Raw genomic sequence first — 17107 nt, 5'->3', positions numbered from 1 at the left:
AAACACAACCAGAGTTCATACATAAGGCACACGGGATTATAAGGGGCTCTGTCGACTTTCAGGAAAATCAAAGAATCAGAATCAGAATACTTTATTGATCCCTGGGGGAAATTATTTTTTGTTACAGTGCTCCATTTTAAACCAACGGATGATTTTAAGTGCGCCGTATTTTCCAAACAACACGGTAATAACGACGGCCCGCTAGCATGCGCTACCAAAAATAGTGCTTTGTTGTGTATCTGAGGGACGAAAGCTAAACCAGTTCCACACCAGTGAAGCTGCAGCATTTTTACAAACCAGTTCAGGTTCATCTGTTTCATTCAACGATCCGCTTTCGCTCTTCTCATTCTGCGTCGCCGTCATGTGTGTATGTAAACAAAGGCACTGCGCATGTGCGTTTTACCCATAGTCTATCGCGATATTTCATTTTCTTATCGTTGCCCAACATTACACCGGTATTACCGTGAGCGGTATGATATAGCCCAGCCCTAATGAACAGCATTCATGTAATAATTAAAACGATTGTAAACGCTGCTGCCGTCGTCTTGATTTCCCTCCGCGGGCTTGGACAGCCGAGATCTGGCTGATGGGAAACGTGTTTTCTTTGCTCTAAATTTGAAACGTTTCATTGAAGGCAGCCATGATTAAACCAGCTACTTTGTACTGGTGCATTAGAAACACCAGCACACTAGGCACGACTGTTTTCTTGTCTCTGCAGCGCTCGACTGTACGTGTTAGCTGATGAAGACAGAAAAATAGTCTGTGAGGAAGCTGAAATAATCCAATGAGTTTGTGTGTGACACTAGATGGCCTCTTTATTCTTTTACCTCAAACACTTCCTCCTTTCTCTTTGTCGGTCCGATTCACACAGACATATTTTCCTCTGCAGCTTCTCATTTTGCTGAAGGTGGTGTATTCTCACTAACCTGCTGTACTCTGTGTGGAAGCTTTGCATTTGGATTCTCGTATGGAGACTTTGTTCTCATCTGTTTTCACGCTACCAATTAGCAGATTGTCAAACACACACTGTACTTTCTCCGAGGGACACCTGAGCAACGCTTCAAATAGTAAGGTGTAATCTTCCCACTGATTGGCCCGCTCTTCTTTCCAGCTGCTTTTCTGAAGTTTGGAATAAGCTCACGTACCGGTCACTAGTTTTGTTACAGACACATGATCGGCAGCCTGCAGGTAGCAAACAAATCGAAGAGAGAAGTGTTTCTCACAAATAGACTGTACAGATCACGAGATCACCCAGGAGTGATTCGACTTTGATTGTACTCTTACTGCAACTCACAATTTCCTATTTAATGTGTTTTTGGTGCGTGAATAAAAAGGAAGCTCTGAGCACTTTCTCACACACAGCAGTGATAATGACCGAGCACTTACACGCTGCTTGTTTTTGAAAGCACTGAATCAGAAAAACAGTAAGCATTTGGCGGCTGCTTGTTATGCAAGTGTGCTGCAGGCTTCACCTTTCTACAAGAGGAAGTGAGTCAGTCACCGAGTCTGGGAAAGATGGCGTGCGTCTTTCATTATTCTTAGAAAGGCAGCGAGGATCCTTCACCTCCTTCCACTCACAAAGGTTTCCATGCGCTTTCCCTTCTTCCTGCTCGTTCCCATTTGCCCTGCCTCTGCTCTGCTCGCTTGCGTTTGTTTTCTAGAAAATATACGTACTCGTCTGGCAGCGCATCGTCAGCATCGCAGGAAAGTCCACCAGCCTGCAGCGAGAAGCTTCCAGTGGATTTGTTTTGTTTTGGTTCGGCTGAAGTTTAGACCGGGATGTGCTGATATGTACACAAAGCTCTACATATTGACTTGTTGTCTTCCTGCACCCAATCCCCATAATAATCAATAGGATGCACGTCAGTAGCAGAGCTGCAGACTCTACTGTTAGCACAGGGTGCAGAGCCGTCTGCCTGCCACCTGTTGAGAGCTTGATTGGGTGTTTTACTTCCCGTTTTAACTTCACTCACTGATTGCTCTTGTCTTTTTCCCACTTTCTGTCTCTCTCCACGTCTTCTTATGTCTGTGCTTCAGATGGCAGCCTTACAGAGTCCGTTCTATGGGGATAAGATGAACCTCTACTCACTTTGTAAGAAGATAGAACAGTGTGACTACCCCCCTCTTCCCTCAGATCACTATTCAGAGGAGGTAAGTACTCGCATCAGCTGCCTTTTACTTCTCAGGAACAGAATAAATATAGACTTGTTCAGTGTTTGTAAAGCAGCCGCCATAGTCTTTAATACAAATCCCTGTCTCTTTCTCTTGATGCCACTTTCCTTTTACTTATATCGAACACTTAAATTATATTTTTATGTCGGTGAAATCCACCCGTCTGCCTGAGCTGCAGCACAGGACTGTGATCAGAAGGCTGGATACGATTTTAGCCGCGCGTATCAAAAGCATCTGGCCACGCTCGACGGTGGGGTGAAACCAAATGTGCCAGAGTGTCACGTTTCCTTTAGTCAACGTTAAATCGTCTGCCGTAATTCTGCGAAGACTGATCCGTGCGCAGAAACGTAATGCAGCCGGGCTGCGGTTAAAGATCACCTTATTGCTGATTAGTGCTGACATGTGCATGAATCTGCGTGTTTTTCTGTTTGCGTGCCCTCTTTGTGTGGGTGGCGTTTCCCCCGTCTGTTTCTTTTAAATGCGTGTAGTGAAATGCTCATAGGCTGAGTCACAGGCGCACGTGCACGTGTAGGTATTGGAACCTTTTTCGGTTATTGGCACATTTATTAGATTTGCACTGTTTAAAAAAAGTTGCCTCATATCTGATTAAAGTCAAGAATGCCGTCGCGCTTTATCATGTTTGAGGCCTGGTGCTATTGAAACTACTGCAAACTGACATCACCCCACAGCTAACCTTGTGGTTTAGGTTTGAGTTTGCAGTTCAGATATGTTTAATAAACTGTATGAACCATCATGGTCAGGTATGACTTTAAAGCACGCCGATGTGGTTTTTACCTTTAGTGCCGCCGATCTGTAGCCAGTGTGTCTGCAGTGGCTCATTTTAAATGGCTGTTCGTGTCTCCAGTGAGCTCGTTTACCCTGCAGAGAGAGGCTTTTGTTTTACTCTGGTATTTACCTCATTAGCCTGATAAAGGCTAATTGTGAGGTGTTTTAAGCCTCTGTGGTTGCTCTGTGTGTGTGTGAGTGTTTTAGTTCTTGCAAGTGTATATTTGTTACATGAGCTCTTTCCACACACACGAGCGCCACGCTGAGCCTCTGCGTTGCCCCACATGTCACCCCCATCCAGGAGAAAGGAAGACAAAGCGCAGGAGAGAGGGAATGATGGAGCGAGAGACAGGGCGATGGAGAGATGGAGATGAGGGGGGTGCCTGCAGCGCCTGTCTGGATGTAAACAATGCTCCTGAAGGATCGGCAGCAAACTGTCAGCTGCTCATCTTTGTTGTGTCATTTAACCATCTCCATCTATGCTCCCCCCACCACACACACGCCTCCCTTCGCCAGCTCCGCCACCCCCCACACGCACATGAATATTTTACATATCTGCATCTCGGCGCCCTCCCCATCTCCATTCTGTGCGACTAATTCTCAGACTGTCTGAATTTGCATCTTTGCCTCACTTTCTCGCTCACACGCACGCTCGCGCGCCGATACACAAAACTCGCCCGAGCCCGCGCGCCGCGCAACAGCGGCCGGGAAGTCGGCAGACGGTTACCATAGCGACCTCATGTAGATGTTTTTTTTCCCCCCTTTCTTTCCTCGTCTTTTATTATCTTTTTTTTTTTTTTTAATGATGGCGGTGGCTGTTCCGCCTGCGAGCCTGTCTATCTGCTCCAATCAGCCACCGCGCGCCGCTTCAAGTGGAAGCGCTGTCTCCGGATGGCAGCGGAGTGGCAGCTGTGTGCGTGTGCACGCGCGTGTGCGTGCATATGGGGGGTGTGCTCAGGTAACAGTGGATTCAGCAGACCAATAAATGATTAGCGCGCTACCCCAGCCACGCGCCTCCGTCTCAGTCGGCTTACCTGTTGCTCTGTTGTTGTTGCTATGACGGGAGAGGTCACCTAGAGGGCGCTGTTAGCAACTGTTAGATTTGTCTAGAGCTGCTCTTCTAAATTCCTGTGTGATCTTGTTTCACTGCATCTCTGACAATGTTTCTCTTCTTTTTGTCCCGTCCGCGCCACCAGCTGAGGAAATTGGTAGATATGTGCATCAACCCGGACCCGGAGAAGAGGCCGGACATCACCTACGTGTATGACATTGCCAAACACATGCAGAGCATGACGCAGGGCAGCTAAGCCCAGAGTTACGCACACTATGCCTTGCAGAACTCCTGTCCACGACCTTCTTGCTTTTCAAGCTGGACTCGTCCGTCTTCATTAATAGAAAACTTGCTCCAGTTTCTTGTCATCAATAGTAACACGTTTTTTAATTTTCAGAGTGCTCGTTCAGTCTGTAACCTTTTCTCCCCTCGAGTAAAGAATATATTATATTACCAGTGCAGCTCCTTTCCTAGACTTTAATGTGTATTGTATCTCACCGATGTGTCGCTATGGCTTTCAAACACGTCATTCTGCTCATGTCAGACTGTTTCTCAGTATACGTACTGCTAAAGCAGAGGTACTGGAAAGAGGTGGGCGCAATGTTCAGTCAACAGTCGATCAGTGCAAAATATCATTAAATTTGACCTCGAAAGCTCTCGATGACCTACAGTCGCCTCAGATGGCACAAAAAATAAAATTAGTGTCTAAAAATGGAGCGAAGAGACGTTCGCTCATTGACAGCAACTCTGCAGAGTCTAATTGCGGTTGAAGTGTTGTTGTGTTGCACTTTTTACCCTGGTACTGGAAGGCTGGCAGGGTGATCATGTCTAATGAATGTATTAGAAAAGGAAGGATCGTTTAGAGGGTAGACTACAGCTGTGCTAGGGGGACACGAGCAAATGTCTCCACAACACTTTGAATGTAAGTCATTGTGACGCCCATGTATTGTCTTTGAAAATATCACAGTGTGTCTTTTCTGAGAGCCGAGCAGGCAAAGAAACTGTAACAGCAGCAGTGTTACATGTGACGTTCACGTCCTCGCGATACCAACACGGTTCCCTCCATGACTGAACTAACGAGAGATGAACTGCAGCTGCAGAGTTTCGTTTGTGTCCGAGCCATCAGAAAAGTAGATTAGCTACACAAAACTGCGTTAATGCTGCTGTGTAAGTTGCAGTGCGTGTGTCTTTTATGTAACAAGTGAGAAGTTACTGATCCATGCTAAAAGTACAGCACAGGTAACAGCCAATCAGAGGAGAGGAGACGGTTTATATGTGGGAGAGCATCTTTATGATTTCTATGCTTTACCAATTTGTACTGAGGGGGAAACATTTAGTTGTACTGTACCTGGAAATAAACACCACCAAAGAATAACAAAGGAAACCATTAAAATGATCCGTTTGTGCCTTTAGAGGCAGACGACTTAAATAGAAACAGGAAGTGGTTTACGTAACGACAGCGACGATACAGCGAAGGTGTAGCCTGTAAACGAGGTTCGACGCTGCTTTATTTCAGTGTCTTACACGTTAGCGTCAGACTAGAGCTGGGCAATAGAACGATAACGATATGTATCGCGATATAACTTTTACTCGATAGAGAAATTAAGCTATCGCGATAGACCTCGCCGCTCTTGTCCTCTTAAAAAAAAAAAAAGAAAAAAAAAAAAGGTCAGCCAATCCAAATTAAGTAGCGCAGAGCCGAACCAATCACAGCCGCAGCGTCACGTCGCGTGACTTGTTACGTACAGCACAAGTGCCAAGCCGCACGTGTGTTTGTTTGGGAAGCAGCCAGCGGGTAATGGAGGAAATGAGTGTGCCGACTAGAAAAATCAACCGAGCGTGACCGAAGAGAAAACAGATGATGGTTCCAACGCCGGAGAGATTGTCGAACGGAAGAGCCATAGAAGTTCCGTAGTGTGAAGGTATTTCGGCTATTTCAAGTCTGACAAAAAACAGAGTAGCGTGCACTGTAAATTGTGCCGAAAGCAAGTCTGGAAATACAATAAACTGGTGCATGCGTCACACTGTGCGCCACGTTATTGTTTCGGTGAAATGAATTTCTACAATACTGTTAATTCTACTCTCTGCAGTGTTTAAATGCTTACATATACACACAGTTACTGTCCCTCCACACAGACGACTCGGTTCTGCTTCTATGCCCCAGCTTTGTTTACTTTTTCCCACCGAGGCTTCTAGACTTCTGATTGGCCAACATTTCTGCACGGTTAGGAATCTAGCGCCACCTGCTGCTTTGGCATGTTCATAGCAGCGTTTTCCTTCATTTCTGCCTTTATGTGTGGACGGGATTATTTTTTAAAACGAAAACGGAAAATCTCCGTTTTCAAAAATACCCGTGTACGTGTGGACGTCGCCTCAGTCTCTGACTGGAAGCGCTAATTCGTCATTCGGCTTTTGTCAGACTAAAGTAACTGTTAAAACTGTTTGAAAAGCTCAGCTATACAACAAGGAGAGATTGAGAATTTCCTTTTAGTTCTCAGTTTATTTGATATTGACAAAAGTTAGTCAGTTTTGTCTGTTCTTCTGTAAAACAAACTAAGATTTATTTTTAGAATTAATATTTTGTTTCTAAGTGGAATTGACAGTTTAGTCTGTTTCGTTTGTTCTATTTTGAAACTTAAACGCTTTAGCGGCTGCCTTTTGTGTAGTTTGCAATATTTGCCTTTATTTATCTGAAAAAGTCTCATGTTCCTTAAGTACATCTACCCTGTTGAACTTATTATGGGAAATAAATATTTAAATAAAAACAAGCTGCTGATTATTTCACATTTTACTTGTGAGCAACGGCACATTTAAATCTTACAAATATAGTTATTTGGCTTATATCGTGATAGATATCGTTATCGCCTGAAATGAAAAAAACATATCGTGATATGAAAAAATCTCATATCGCCCAGCTCTACGTCAGACCCTGTAAACTCACACGTCCTCTGTTTCTAATGTTTGTTTTTGTCAACATACGAAGTCCGAGCTTCCAGGTCCGAGGCAGCGCAGGTTCTTTTGTGTTCACAGAAAATGTTGCAGTTATTTGTCTGATACTTGCAAACGCAGTGTTTGCAGTTTGTGTTTGCAGTTTGTGTTTGCTGCCGTTCACCTCGTCCTAGATTTTGTTCCTTCGTTGTTTTACGTTCCCATGGCGATAAAAGTGTTTCTGCTCTCTTAAATTTTCATCATCTTCACCTGCAGTCCTGTTAATCTCGTCTGTGTAGCACCAAAACATTGCAGTATTTTAGAGTTTTTAAAGGAGCTGTGGCACTATTTTTATTAAATATTTTGCTTTGATGCTATACAGAATTCCTACGCTCAGTGTTTTAGGGCATTTTATGCTTTTTCTTTGAAGCATATCTAACTAAGGCACCTGATCATTTATGTTAAAGTGCATTTCTAACAGCAGCAGAGCGCCGCAGATGCGGAACAAATGTTAATACTTTGTTAAAATCTTCTGTTGGTCCTCACACAGCGCTCGGTCACTTTAACCATCACGGCGCTCGTGTTGTCTTGATGCATCGCAGCGCTCCACTGTGCCTCTTTTAGCTTTGCCCTGTTTATCTTCCACGTGTCCTCCTCAGCATAGTATTGAAGAGTCCAGGTGTCGGCCACAATGCAAAGTACTGGTAATTGATATTTATTGTTTTGTTAGTTTAGTTTTCTCAGTGAACATTTCATGTCAGAAACATACCCGTGACACGCCTTGTACGCAAACTCGATGTAATAAAGCTTTCAAATGTCATTTTTCTTCCTTTTGTCTTGTTTTTCTTGGAGAAGGTTTCAATTGTGACAAACGTGCTTTCTCTGCAAAAACACAAGCACAGCTACAGGTCACAGGGCTCAAACATGCGGCCTGGGGGCCACTTGTGGCCCATGTCACTCCTACTTGTGGCCCATAAATAAGTTCTTAAAGAGATATTTGAAATGTTAAAAAAAAAAAAAAATCTGAAATATTTCTGTGTTTTCTTGTTTTTTGTACTACTTGAACACTAAAGCGACCGTCCAATGAGACTGCAGTGTCAGCAGTGGCCCGCAGCTCATGTAAGTTTGAGACCCTGGTTTTAATTTTGGGTTTTAGGGGCCTGGATGGTAAAACTGGTCCTTTTTACTTCATTTCAAAGTAAGAACTTTAATATTTCCCTTGTAAGGATACCACAGTGTTCCAGCTTAAAGGTAAGTTGTAACTTTCATTGGTTTGTACTTCAGAAAACTTTCGTTCCTCATGTTCCTCAATTCAGCTCAACTTGTCATCTGTGCAGATAAATTAGGCTCATCCTGAAAACTGAACTCACTGACATCATTTCAGTGTTATTTACTGATAGAATCGCTGCATATTATAAGAATTTTTAGTACAAACAGGAAATCACTGTATAAATGTAACAACATGTAACAAGTATCAAGTTTGCTGTAAAAGAACCTTTGATGTCATCCACTGGGTTGAAGTTTTTCTACAGAATAGTTTCAAATGTAAAAGCGCAAAAATAAAATGTTAACAAATCATTTCATCTAAAGGTATTTAGACCCTCTGCTACACTTCCATGTTTACTTTTGCTTTTATTTAACGGAAGCTAGTATTTAATTTTTCTGTTTATAAAAAGAATTATACTATGATGTCAAAATTGAAAAGGAAAAAAAAATCTTTAAGATGTGTCAGAAAGGTCATTATGTTATTTATGAACTTGATACCAAAGTATACGACACGTGGATCGGCTCCATCAGACTCGTCTCTTCTGTTAAGCGTCTGCGGCTGTTTAGTTTCTGGACTTGATGCATTTCAGATGGTAGATCTTGTAGACTCCCACAGCCAGGGCCGAAGACACGATGAAGGCGAAGACACAGATAACAGTGATGACGGCATTACTATTGTCTGTATAACAGAAGACTATCCAAGTGGTGACATTCAACATGTAGAATAAGATGTATATACATTTGATATGGTATTATGAAAAGAACAGGAAATGCTTCTGACAAGTAGGGTTATTAATATGGTTTATAGAGCGAGTCAGCTGGTGTTACAAAGAAAAATGCATTTCCTCTCACATCCATCAGAACTATTGAATGAATTTACACAGATCAGACTAATGACATCAGCCTCTGGCAACAAGATTAGTGTGTTTTTAAATGCTACTCGCACTGTGGAGGCTCAGCGGGTGTTTCAGCAGGACACATTCAGATCAGATGAGACGGCAAAACAAAATCTAAATATGTTAATATGCAGCAAAAGCACGAAAACAATCAGGATGTGCACACCTATATTTACTCTACTTTTATATTTACAAAATTACAACTACAGAGTCACGATCAGGGCTGAGTAATCAGACCCTCCTGATTCAACCTCCTAGGACCTGAACTCTTTCATGGCTTTTTAACAGAGGTGGGACCAAGTCATTGTTTTGCAAGTCTCAAGTAAGTCTCAAGTCTCAGGTCTGATTGGCTGTGCTACAGCTCACGCCCACATACGTACGGAGTGTGGTTGGAATGAATGAATTGAATTAATGGTGCACACTTTCTACATAATGTGTGTTAAATTTTAGATTTGGGGTGAAATATCAAGTCTTTTCAAGTAAACAGGTTCAAGTCCCAGGTCATTGGTGTAAAAGTCCAAGTCAAGTCACAGTCTTAGAACATTTTTTCAAGTCAAGTCTAAAGTCATAAAATTAATGACTCGAGTCCACACCTCTGCTTTTTACATTTCTCTTTGCTATTTGGGCTGACTGGGACCTGATGAATGTAAAAACAAAGAATTACCAGATTTTTGGTAAATAGAATCCACATATGAAGGATTTAAATTTAAAGTTTAGTATTTTTGTCTGGACAACCCAAAATATGATGTCCACATATGTGGGCACCAGGTCCTAGGAGGTTCAAATTCAAAGGCAAAGACCATGCGTTAAATACAGGCTCCTGTAGAGTACGGTGAGGATATGGAAAAACTCAGTTATACAAAGTGTTTTTTTGGGTTTTTTTAACTTGTTTGTTGAAACACTGAACACTGTATATGAGTCAATCAAGCATAAAAAAGGCACTTAAATCAAAGTAATAACCAGTTTTGTGATTCAATCTAACAGACGACTTAGCAAGGAGCCAATTTTAAACTGTATCTGTAGGTAGTTTAGTGAGTAAAAACAAATAATTGTTCTATTTTATTTTGTTGAATCTATGAAAAATGTCAATGATTGCACAATTCGACAGCATGAAATTGGAGCAACAAGGTGAAAAAGTAAATGGCTTAAAACTCGGCAGAGTTCAAAATCTGACTGAAAGACACATCTGACCCTTCAGTTGGCCTTTCTACTATTTACTGGAACCTCAGCTGGTCTCAGTGGAATGGTGGCTTCAAGACGCCGTTCACAAGGAAAGGAAACCGCTCAGGTACGCCACATCACACAATACCTGGACTGAAAAATCAGTGGCTACAGGTTAATAATTATAGTAACTACAGATGTCAGGAGAGACGTACAACCGTGAGTGTCTACAGCAGGGGTGTCCACCTCCAGGCCTCGAGGGCCGGTGTCCTGCAGGTTTTAGATCTCACCCTGGGTCACATGTTGACGAGGTCATTTAGCCATTTAAATCAGCTGTGTTGGATCAAGGACACATGTAAAACCTGCAGGACACCGGCCCTCGAGGCCTGGAGGTGGACACCCCTGATGTTTTCTGAGGTCACAGGTCAGTGGAGCTGAGCGCTGTTTTCCTACAGACTTCTTCTGTATAACTAGACTAGGAGACTTTCTGAAAACAGAGGCTTAGCCCACGTAGAGAAAGACTATTTTCATTGGCCAAAATCTTCATATATGGTCTTATTACTTATTAATCAGCACTCGATTAATAGCTAAGCTACATAAATCTGATCGCAGTTCCACACATCAGAAATATTATATTTTAGTTATTCAGAGGCTGTTTAAGGATACTGGGTAGTTTAAACATGTGCACTGTGGGGAAACGTCAGATAATAGTTGTACAGTCTGTTATTATGCACTATGTGCTGCTCTTTGTGGGTTTAGACGACTGGATTTAAGAAGATATAAGCAGATGTGTGATGAGATATACGGCTGATTTCCGACCCCTCCACACTTTAAAGCAAGAAACCTGTGAGCAAATCTAATCAGCATCATCACCTTTGACTTTCAGCCGATGTCTCCTTTCGTTTATGTGATATAACATTAACCATGAACACCGACAGGCTACTCTGCTTACGCTCCCTCCTCTGTGGGTCAGCTACATGAATCCCATGAATGCATCGCACGGATGAGAAGAAAAACACTGAAGGTGAAAGTGGACTATGGCACGACAAAATGTTGTTATCACTGAGCAAGTATCTCCATGCTGCTGCTGAAGTAACCCCAGGCTACAGCACACATTCAACATTAACCTGGATTAATCTGCCCATCAAATCTAAGTTCTCATGTTATTCTGGATCATCCAGGCTCGCTTTAAACCGCGATGAACAATCCTGCAGTTTTAACTCACTGACAGAAACAAGGTCAGTTATTGTCCTGAGATATTTCATCACTGAAACTGTAACTGTGCATGTTTTCACTTCATATAGCACAGTTGGTGTCATTTCCATTGTGTGTAGTAGGTCTGGGCTTCTCTGTGTAGGCTGCTGCCCCCGCGACCCGGCCTTGGATAAAGCGGATGAAGATGGATGGATGGATGGTTATTTAAAAAAGGGTAAAAGGTAAATGGCTGCAAATAACTCTGTTTGCTAAACTTGTACATATGATTTTAAAATTGACAATTGATATTTGCATTTAAAGTTATGAAATATGACTCATTAAACATGTTTGTGGTTGTTACAGAAAGAAAATTATCACTTTTACTACTCGGATTTTATGTTTCTTTTTTATCTGATTTTAGATCAATTGTGTTAATACAGTATGTCAAAATGAAAACATGACTGTAAATTCAGACACGTGAGGTTGTGCTGAAAAGAATGAGACCAAACAAGGCAAAGTAAATAGTTTTTAAAGGTAAAATGTGGAGGGAAAATCAAAAGTAGTTAAAAATGGCCAATTATATCCTGGACCCAGGAGGGTTAAACGTTAATTAACAGTAATTACTACAATTAATTTTAGAATCTTGTAACTCAGTTACTGTTTTGAAAAATTGACTAGTAACTATAATTAATTACTTTTTCAAAGTAAATTGCCCAACACTGGTAACAGCCACTAAATGTTTGCTTTACTCACTTGCTTCAAGTTCCATGTCGTCATTCACGTCACTGTGGAGGAAAGATAAGGATTATGTTTATAATAGATGCATCACTGTGCCTCTGCTCTACAGTAAACATAAATTAATGATGACATTAGCCTTTACTAGAAATGAAAAATAAAGTGGAACAAAGTGAAAGTCAGACGTGTAGAAAAAGCACTCGTGGACTTTACTTTGTGGACGTTCTGAACTTCTGAATGTAGAACTTGTAGGTGAGAAAAAGAAAAGCCAGAACAATGACGATGAAGAGGAAGACACGAAACCCAATAACAGCTTTGTCGTTGTCTGTGAAATAATATTAAAAATTACATTTACGTGAAAGACAACATTTGTAGAAACATGTGTGCTTAAAATGAGACGAAGCATTTATGTCAGTAAACTGTATCATTAATGAAAACAGGACGTACACAAAGTGCTGATTTCACTTATTTGAGGGATGCTCTCATAGTGTCCGTTGTGAGCCGTCACCTTTAAAGACAGAATGTCAGTTCACTGTGAATTACAACATTCAGGAGTCTAAAATAATATTTATAAGCATAATATCTTCTTTATTAAACCAAAAATGTTGGATTTAACAAACCTTCACTTTGTAGCTCGTAGAGTAGCTCAGATCTTTGAATTCGACTTCACATCGTGTACAACTCTGCTTCTCCTTCTTTGTCACTTCCTTATCATCAGCTGTATTTAGACGTATTATATATTTTCCCTCAGGTCCGTTGAATGTAGAGGGTCTGTGCCAGCTCACTTTGATCGTATTATGTTCGTGAACGTGTAATTTCAGCTCAGTGACTGCAGCAGGTGCTGTAAGAGAAATTTAAAGGAAGCCATATTTAAAGTAAAAAACTGACAGACCTGCGACCCTTTGCTACGTTTCCTTCCTGTTTATCTTCACTGCTCAAATATCCAGTGAGAAATAAATTCTAACATTATGTAATAAAAAGTTTGATTACTTACTTCCAACCTTAGTTTGCAGTTTAACTTCACCCCCAGTGGAAACTTGAATCTCGTTGTATTTGGCTCGGACTCGACAGGTATAACCAGTAAATGGATTTAATCCAGTAATAACACACGTTCTTCCATCAGGACCTGTAACTGTAACATAATTTCCATGAACCATGTGAAGTGTTATAGATTTAAATCAACATCATCATGTTAAGAAACTGTAAATGACAAATGTCAGGTTAAAGTTTCACAAACACATCAGCTGGTAGTTCTGTCAGCTGATCCATAAACTGGCACAAACCTGTTTCACTTACAGTCTGTTCCTGCTGACATGAAGCACTGATGCTACAAGCTTCTCATAGAAACTACGTACATGTCAGAAAAGCAACAGACTGACAAACTGTTTGTTGCTTTTTATAAAGACAATTACATTTCAAACATCAGATGTTACCTTCAAACAGCTCAAAGCTTCTCATCATTTCTTCTGTGTGAAAAAGTGAACTCGACTCTGATGTTTCAGCGTTTATTCTGTTTTATATTTGCTATTTATTTTAATAACTGTATTTATTCACACCCAGTCAGAGGTTTGGTTTTTCACCTGCAGTCAAAGCATCATGAACATAAACACATAAGAGGAGAAGCCGTCTCACTCACCTTTACCTGTCTGACCATCACAACTGCAGTCATAAGAAAGCTTATGAAGGAGGGGAAGGACCTGTTGACAGTTCTTACTGGTTGTTTTCCAGCTGAGCTCAATGGAAGTACTGGTTAAATCCTTCTTTATGTTGGTTATTGTAAGATCTGTTGGAACAAAGTAAACATCAGTAACAGTGAACAGCGTTTCCTTTGCTTCAAACTGTGTGAGAATAAAAGCTTTTATTTTGATGAGCTAAAGGAAATATAAACTCACCACAATCAACCCTGACGTGGACAGATGGAGTCGTCTTATTTATGCTGATGCTGTTCTGTAAGATCAGACCAGCACAGCTGTAGTCTGTGAACGGCTGCAGCTCAGACAGTTTCACATCAGCTTTGTTATTTTCTGAGGAGACACAAAGATGACGTCATTGTTGGTCCTCAGTGTGTGAACATTCATCCTTTGGGTTTAGATTCAAACGTGAACACATTCAAAGAAATAAATCTGAACAGATTCACAGAGAGCACAGAGCTCGTGTCTCTAACTCGTAAAGTTTCCTTTTACCTGAACAGGTGTAACTAACTGAGAGGTTTTTACACTTTGGTAAATCAGGTAATGTTGTGGTAATTTCTGCAGGAAGTCCAGTGGGTTTAATCTGCTGTATTTCACTGGGATTAAAGCAATCTGTAGAAAAAAATGAAAAAACAGCTACATGATTAATAAGTTTCTGCCCATCAGGTGTAAAAATAGATTATCGTAGTGTTAGGGATTTAGTTGCTGCTAAACATTCACACACAGAGCACATAGAACTGCGACAATAGGTCAGAGGTGTATGTGAGAAGCAGAGACGACAGAGCTGCCGTTAGTGGGATAAGGTGTTGGTAAGCCAAAGCAAGGAGAACACAGTGTGCAAAGGAGTAGGCAGCGAGGACACGAGATATGGAGGAAGGAGATAGAGAGGGCATTAGCAGACACCTAGTTTTGAGAGACAAAGGTTGTTGATTTCTGTGTATCAATGTGTGCTGCTGGGACTGCCCCAGTGGATTTTGATATATATATATATATATATTCACGGTTCGGTTCGATACTTTGGTGTCACGGTTCAATATTTTTTCGATACAAAAAAATGTTCATGCCTTTTTAATTTGTCATTTATTAAAATTATAAATATATATTTTAACTCAAAAGTACAGTTTTTAAATTTAACCCTAACCCTTGTGCGTGTTTTTTATTTTGACAGCGAATGCACACCTGCGGACCACTTATGTGCAGCCCTGGTTATTTAGCTCGTCATATTGCAGCCACAGAAATTCTTTTGTCCATGAAACCATAAAGCTGCACTTTCTTTTTGCCTTATAGTCTGATTTGTCATAACTTCTCCGTTTTGTGGTAAGCTTTTCTTTGGCTGTCACTTCTTCACCCTGACCTGTCTTATTTGGCTCAGCAGAACTGAAATGCTTTTACACACACACTCACATAAGCTCAGCGATTCTCTGTGCGATCAACCTCTCACATGTTTAAGCTGCGGGAGATTTCACTTGTCATGTTTGCATAGTAAGCTAACGATTAATAAGACGATGTCAGAGGAATTGGTGCACAAATTATCATCACTCACAGATCAGTGCTGTCGCTCTCTATACACAGTTCGCACGATTGCAAAGTGAAAGCAAAAAAAACAAGCGCAAATTCAAACGCGATTTCAATATGTCACATATTGACAGTGGCTCACCGATGCCAATGACATAATTACCCAGCTACATTTCTGAAAGAATGCAAAAGCATTGACATATATTTTTCCTACAATAGCCCGACGGGCAGGGCAGAGATAGATTTTGGTAGCCCGACTGAAAAAAATCGCTAGCCCCGGGACGTCGGGCTAGCGATATTGCAAGCCCTGTATCTGATTGAGGAATCACTCATCTTTGGAAAAGAGAGTTTATTACAGAGAAATGTCTCTTTCCAAAATAAAAGCTATACTATCCGCTTCTTCTGGGCTATATTCTCAGCAGCATATTAAACAGCTGTCTAAATGACTCGGCTAAAGTTAGTAGCATGCTTGTTGTTTTTGTCTTTGCACTAGGATGATGTCGGTGTAAATGTGCAGTCATATTCGTTGTGTTCCCACTAGTGCTTTCAGGTTAATCTCGTTGAAATGACCTTAACGCCACAACACGGCAAATCTCCGTTAACGAGCTACCGCCGATCGCTCCGTGCGTGGGGCTGGACGGCCAACACGTTAACGAGCTAACTGCGCTAACACACTAGTTCACACCCATGTAATTGAGCATTGCATGGCACATCCAACATACTGTTTTACTTTAGTCCATGACTCGCTTACCTTCAGGGTCATACGTCACATGAAAACCAAAATAATTCCAAACGCCAGATCTGAATGAGGGTGCGGGAGGTCCATGTTAAAAGGAGAGCTTAACTTCTGTCTCGCTAGTGTAACCCAGATCATTGGTTGAGTATGGGATTTCTGATTATTTGTGGTCACTGAACGCACCACTGTGCCGTGCGCATAGCCACTCTCTAGTCCAGCTACAGAGTTTTTCCTTCCGTTCATCCGATGAGGCGCATGCTGCTCTCGTGCCCTCTACGAGCTGGAAATTCGGGAAAAAGTCTTGTAGCGGTTACAAACGTGAAGCGGAGCTGAGTCCGACAGCATTCGCCATTACACGAACTCCTCTGGCTGGTTTGTTTGCCCTTTTGGTGCCCTGGATCCTACTGGATGAACTGCCTTGTGGAAGTCCTCATCTGATGACTCTGCCGAACCGTCCTGGCAAATAGATGGTCGTTGCTGCTTGCTGGATGCTATTATTGGATGCTACACCGTTCCAACAGAGCGGTAGGAACAATTCAAAGGGCCCCAACGATGCGCTTTATTTTTCCCTGAGCTCAGGTGATTTTCTTTTGGCCAAAGGACCTTAAAGGATACATATTTGTTTTTATTTATTTATTTTATTTTTCTTATGACACTGAGTGGAAAGACACTACAAAAAAAAGGGGGTTTATTATTTAAAATTGTGTCTAATAAATGTGTTTATGTTAAGTAAGTGTGGTGTCCATTGTGTGCTGGAAGCCTTATTGTTCCTGTGGTGGAGCAGCTACTACCAATCTCCTTTACGAAACTAGCCTCTGACAGGATACAGGTATTTGGGATACATTTGATTTCTTGTAACCTATTTTTAGAGAAACTGTGATTCTGGGTTAAACATCGGGGTGAAATTGATGACACTGACACCTAGTGAACTGCCCAAGGTCAACAGTCCTGATTTCCACGCATTAAAGGTTTGGCG

At 41.6% G+C, this 17107-nt stretch overlaps 2 protein-coding genes across 3 annotated transcripts in view; one reads left to right on the top strand and one right to left on the bottom strand.

Moving 5' to 3' along the window:
* The window catches only part of nek7 (NIMA-related kinase 7), a 65219-nt gene extending 57462 nt beyond the window's left edge, over window positions 1-7757 (top strand). For both annotated transcript variants that reach the window (XM_085436126.1, XM_085436127.1), the window contains exons 9-10: window positions 2038-2151; window positions 4155-7757. In XM_085436126.1, the coding sequence (XP_085292252.1) occupies window positions 2038-2151; window positions 4155-4265 (225 nt within the window). In that variant the 3' untranslated portion in view covers window positions 4266-7757. The remainder of the gene's footprint in view (window positions 1-2037; window positions 2152-4154) is intronic.
* Window positions 7758-10868: 3111 nt separating this feature from the next.
* On the bottom strand, window positions 10869-16222 carry LOC146689960 (receptor-type tyrosine-protein phosphatase C-like; the record flags this gene model as incomplete). Its single annotated transcript, XM_085436188.1, has 10 exons — window positions 10869-11639; window positions 12208-12239; window positions 12403-12514; window positions 12637-12697; window positions 12810-13030; window positions 13184-13321; window positions 13826-13972; window positions 14082-14213; window positions 14373-14492; window positions 16147-16222. Coding segments are annotated over 10 exons (1122 nt in total), but the record flags the coding sequence as incomplete, so codon positions are not given.
* Window positions 16223-17107: the final 885 nt, after the last annotated feature.

Source organism: Copadichromis virginalis, linkage group LG17, assembly GCF_057382275.1.
Source record: "Copadichromis virginalis isolate Kocher_CV1m ecotype Utaka linkage group LG17, C_Virginalis_male_GT1.1, whole genome shotgun sequence".
NCBI lineage: Eukaryota > Metazoa > Chordata > Actinopteri > Cichliformes > Cichlidae > Copadichromis > Copadichromis virginalis.
The sequence above is the reverse complement of the archived record's forward strand: the minus strand, read 5'-3'. Positions and strand labels throughout refer to the sequence as shown.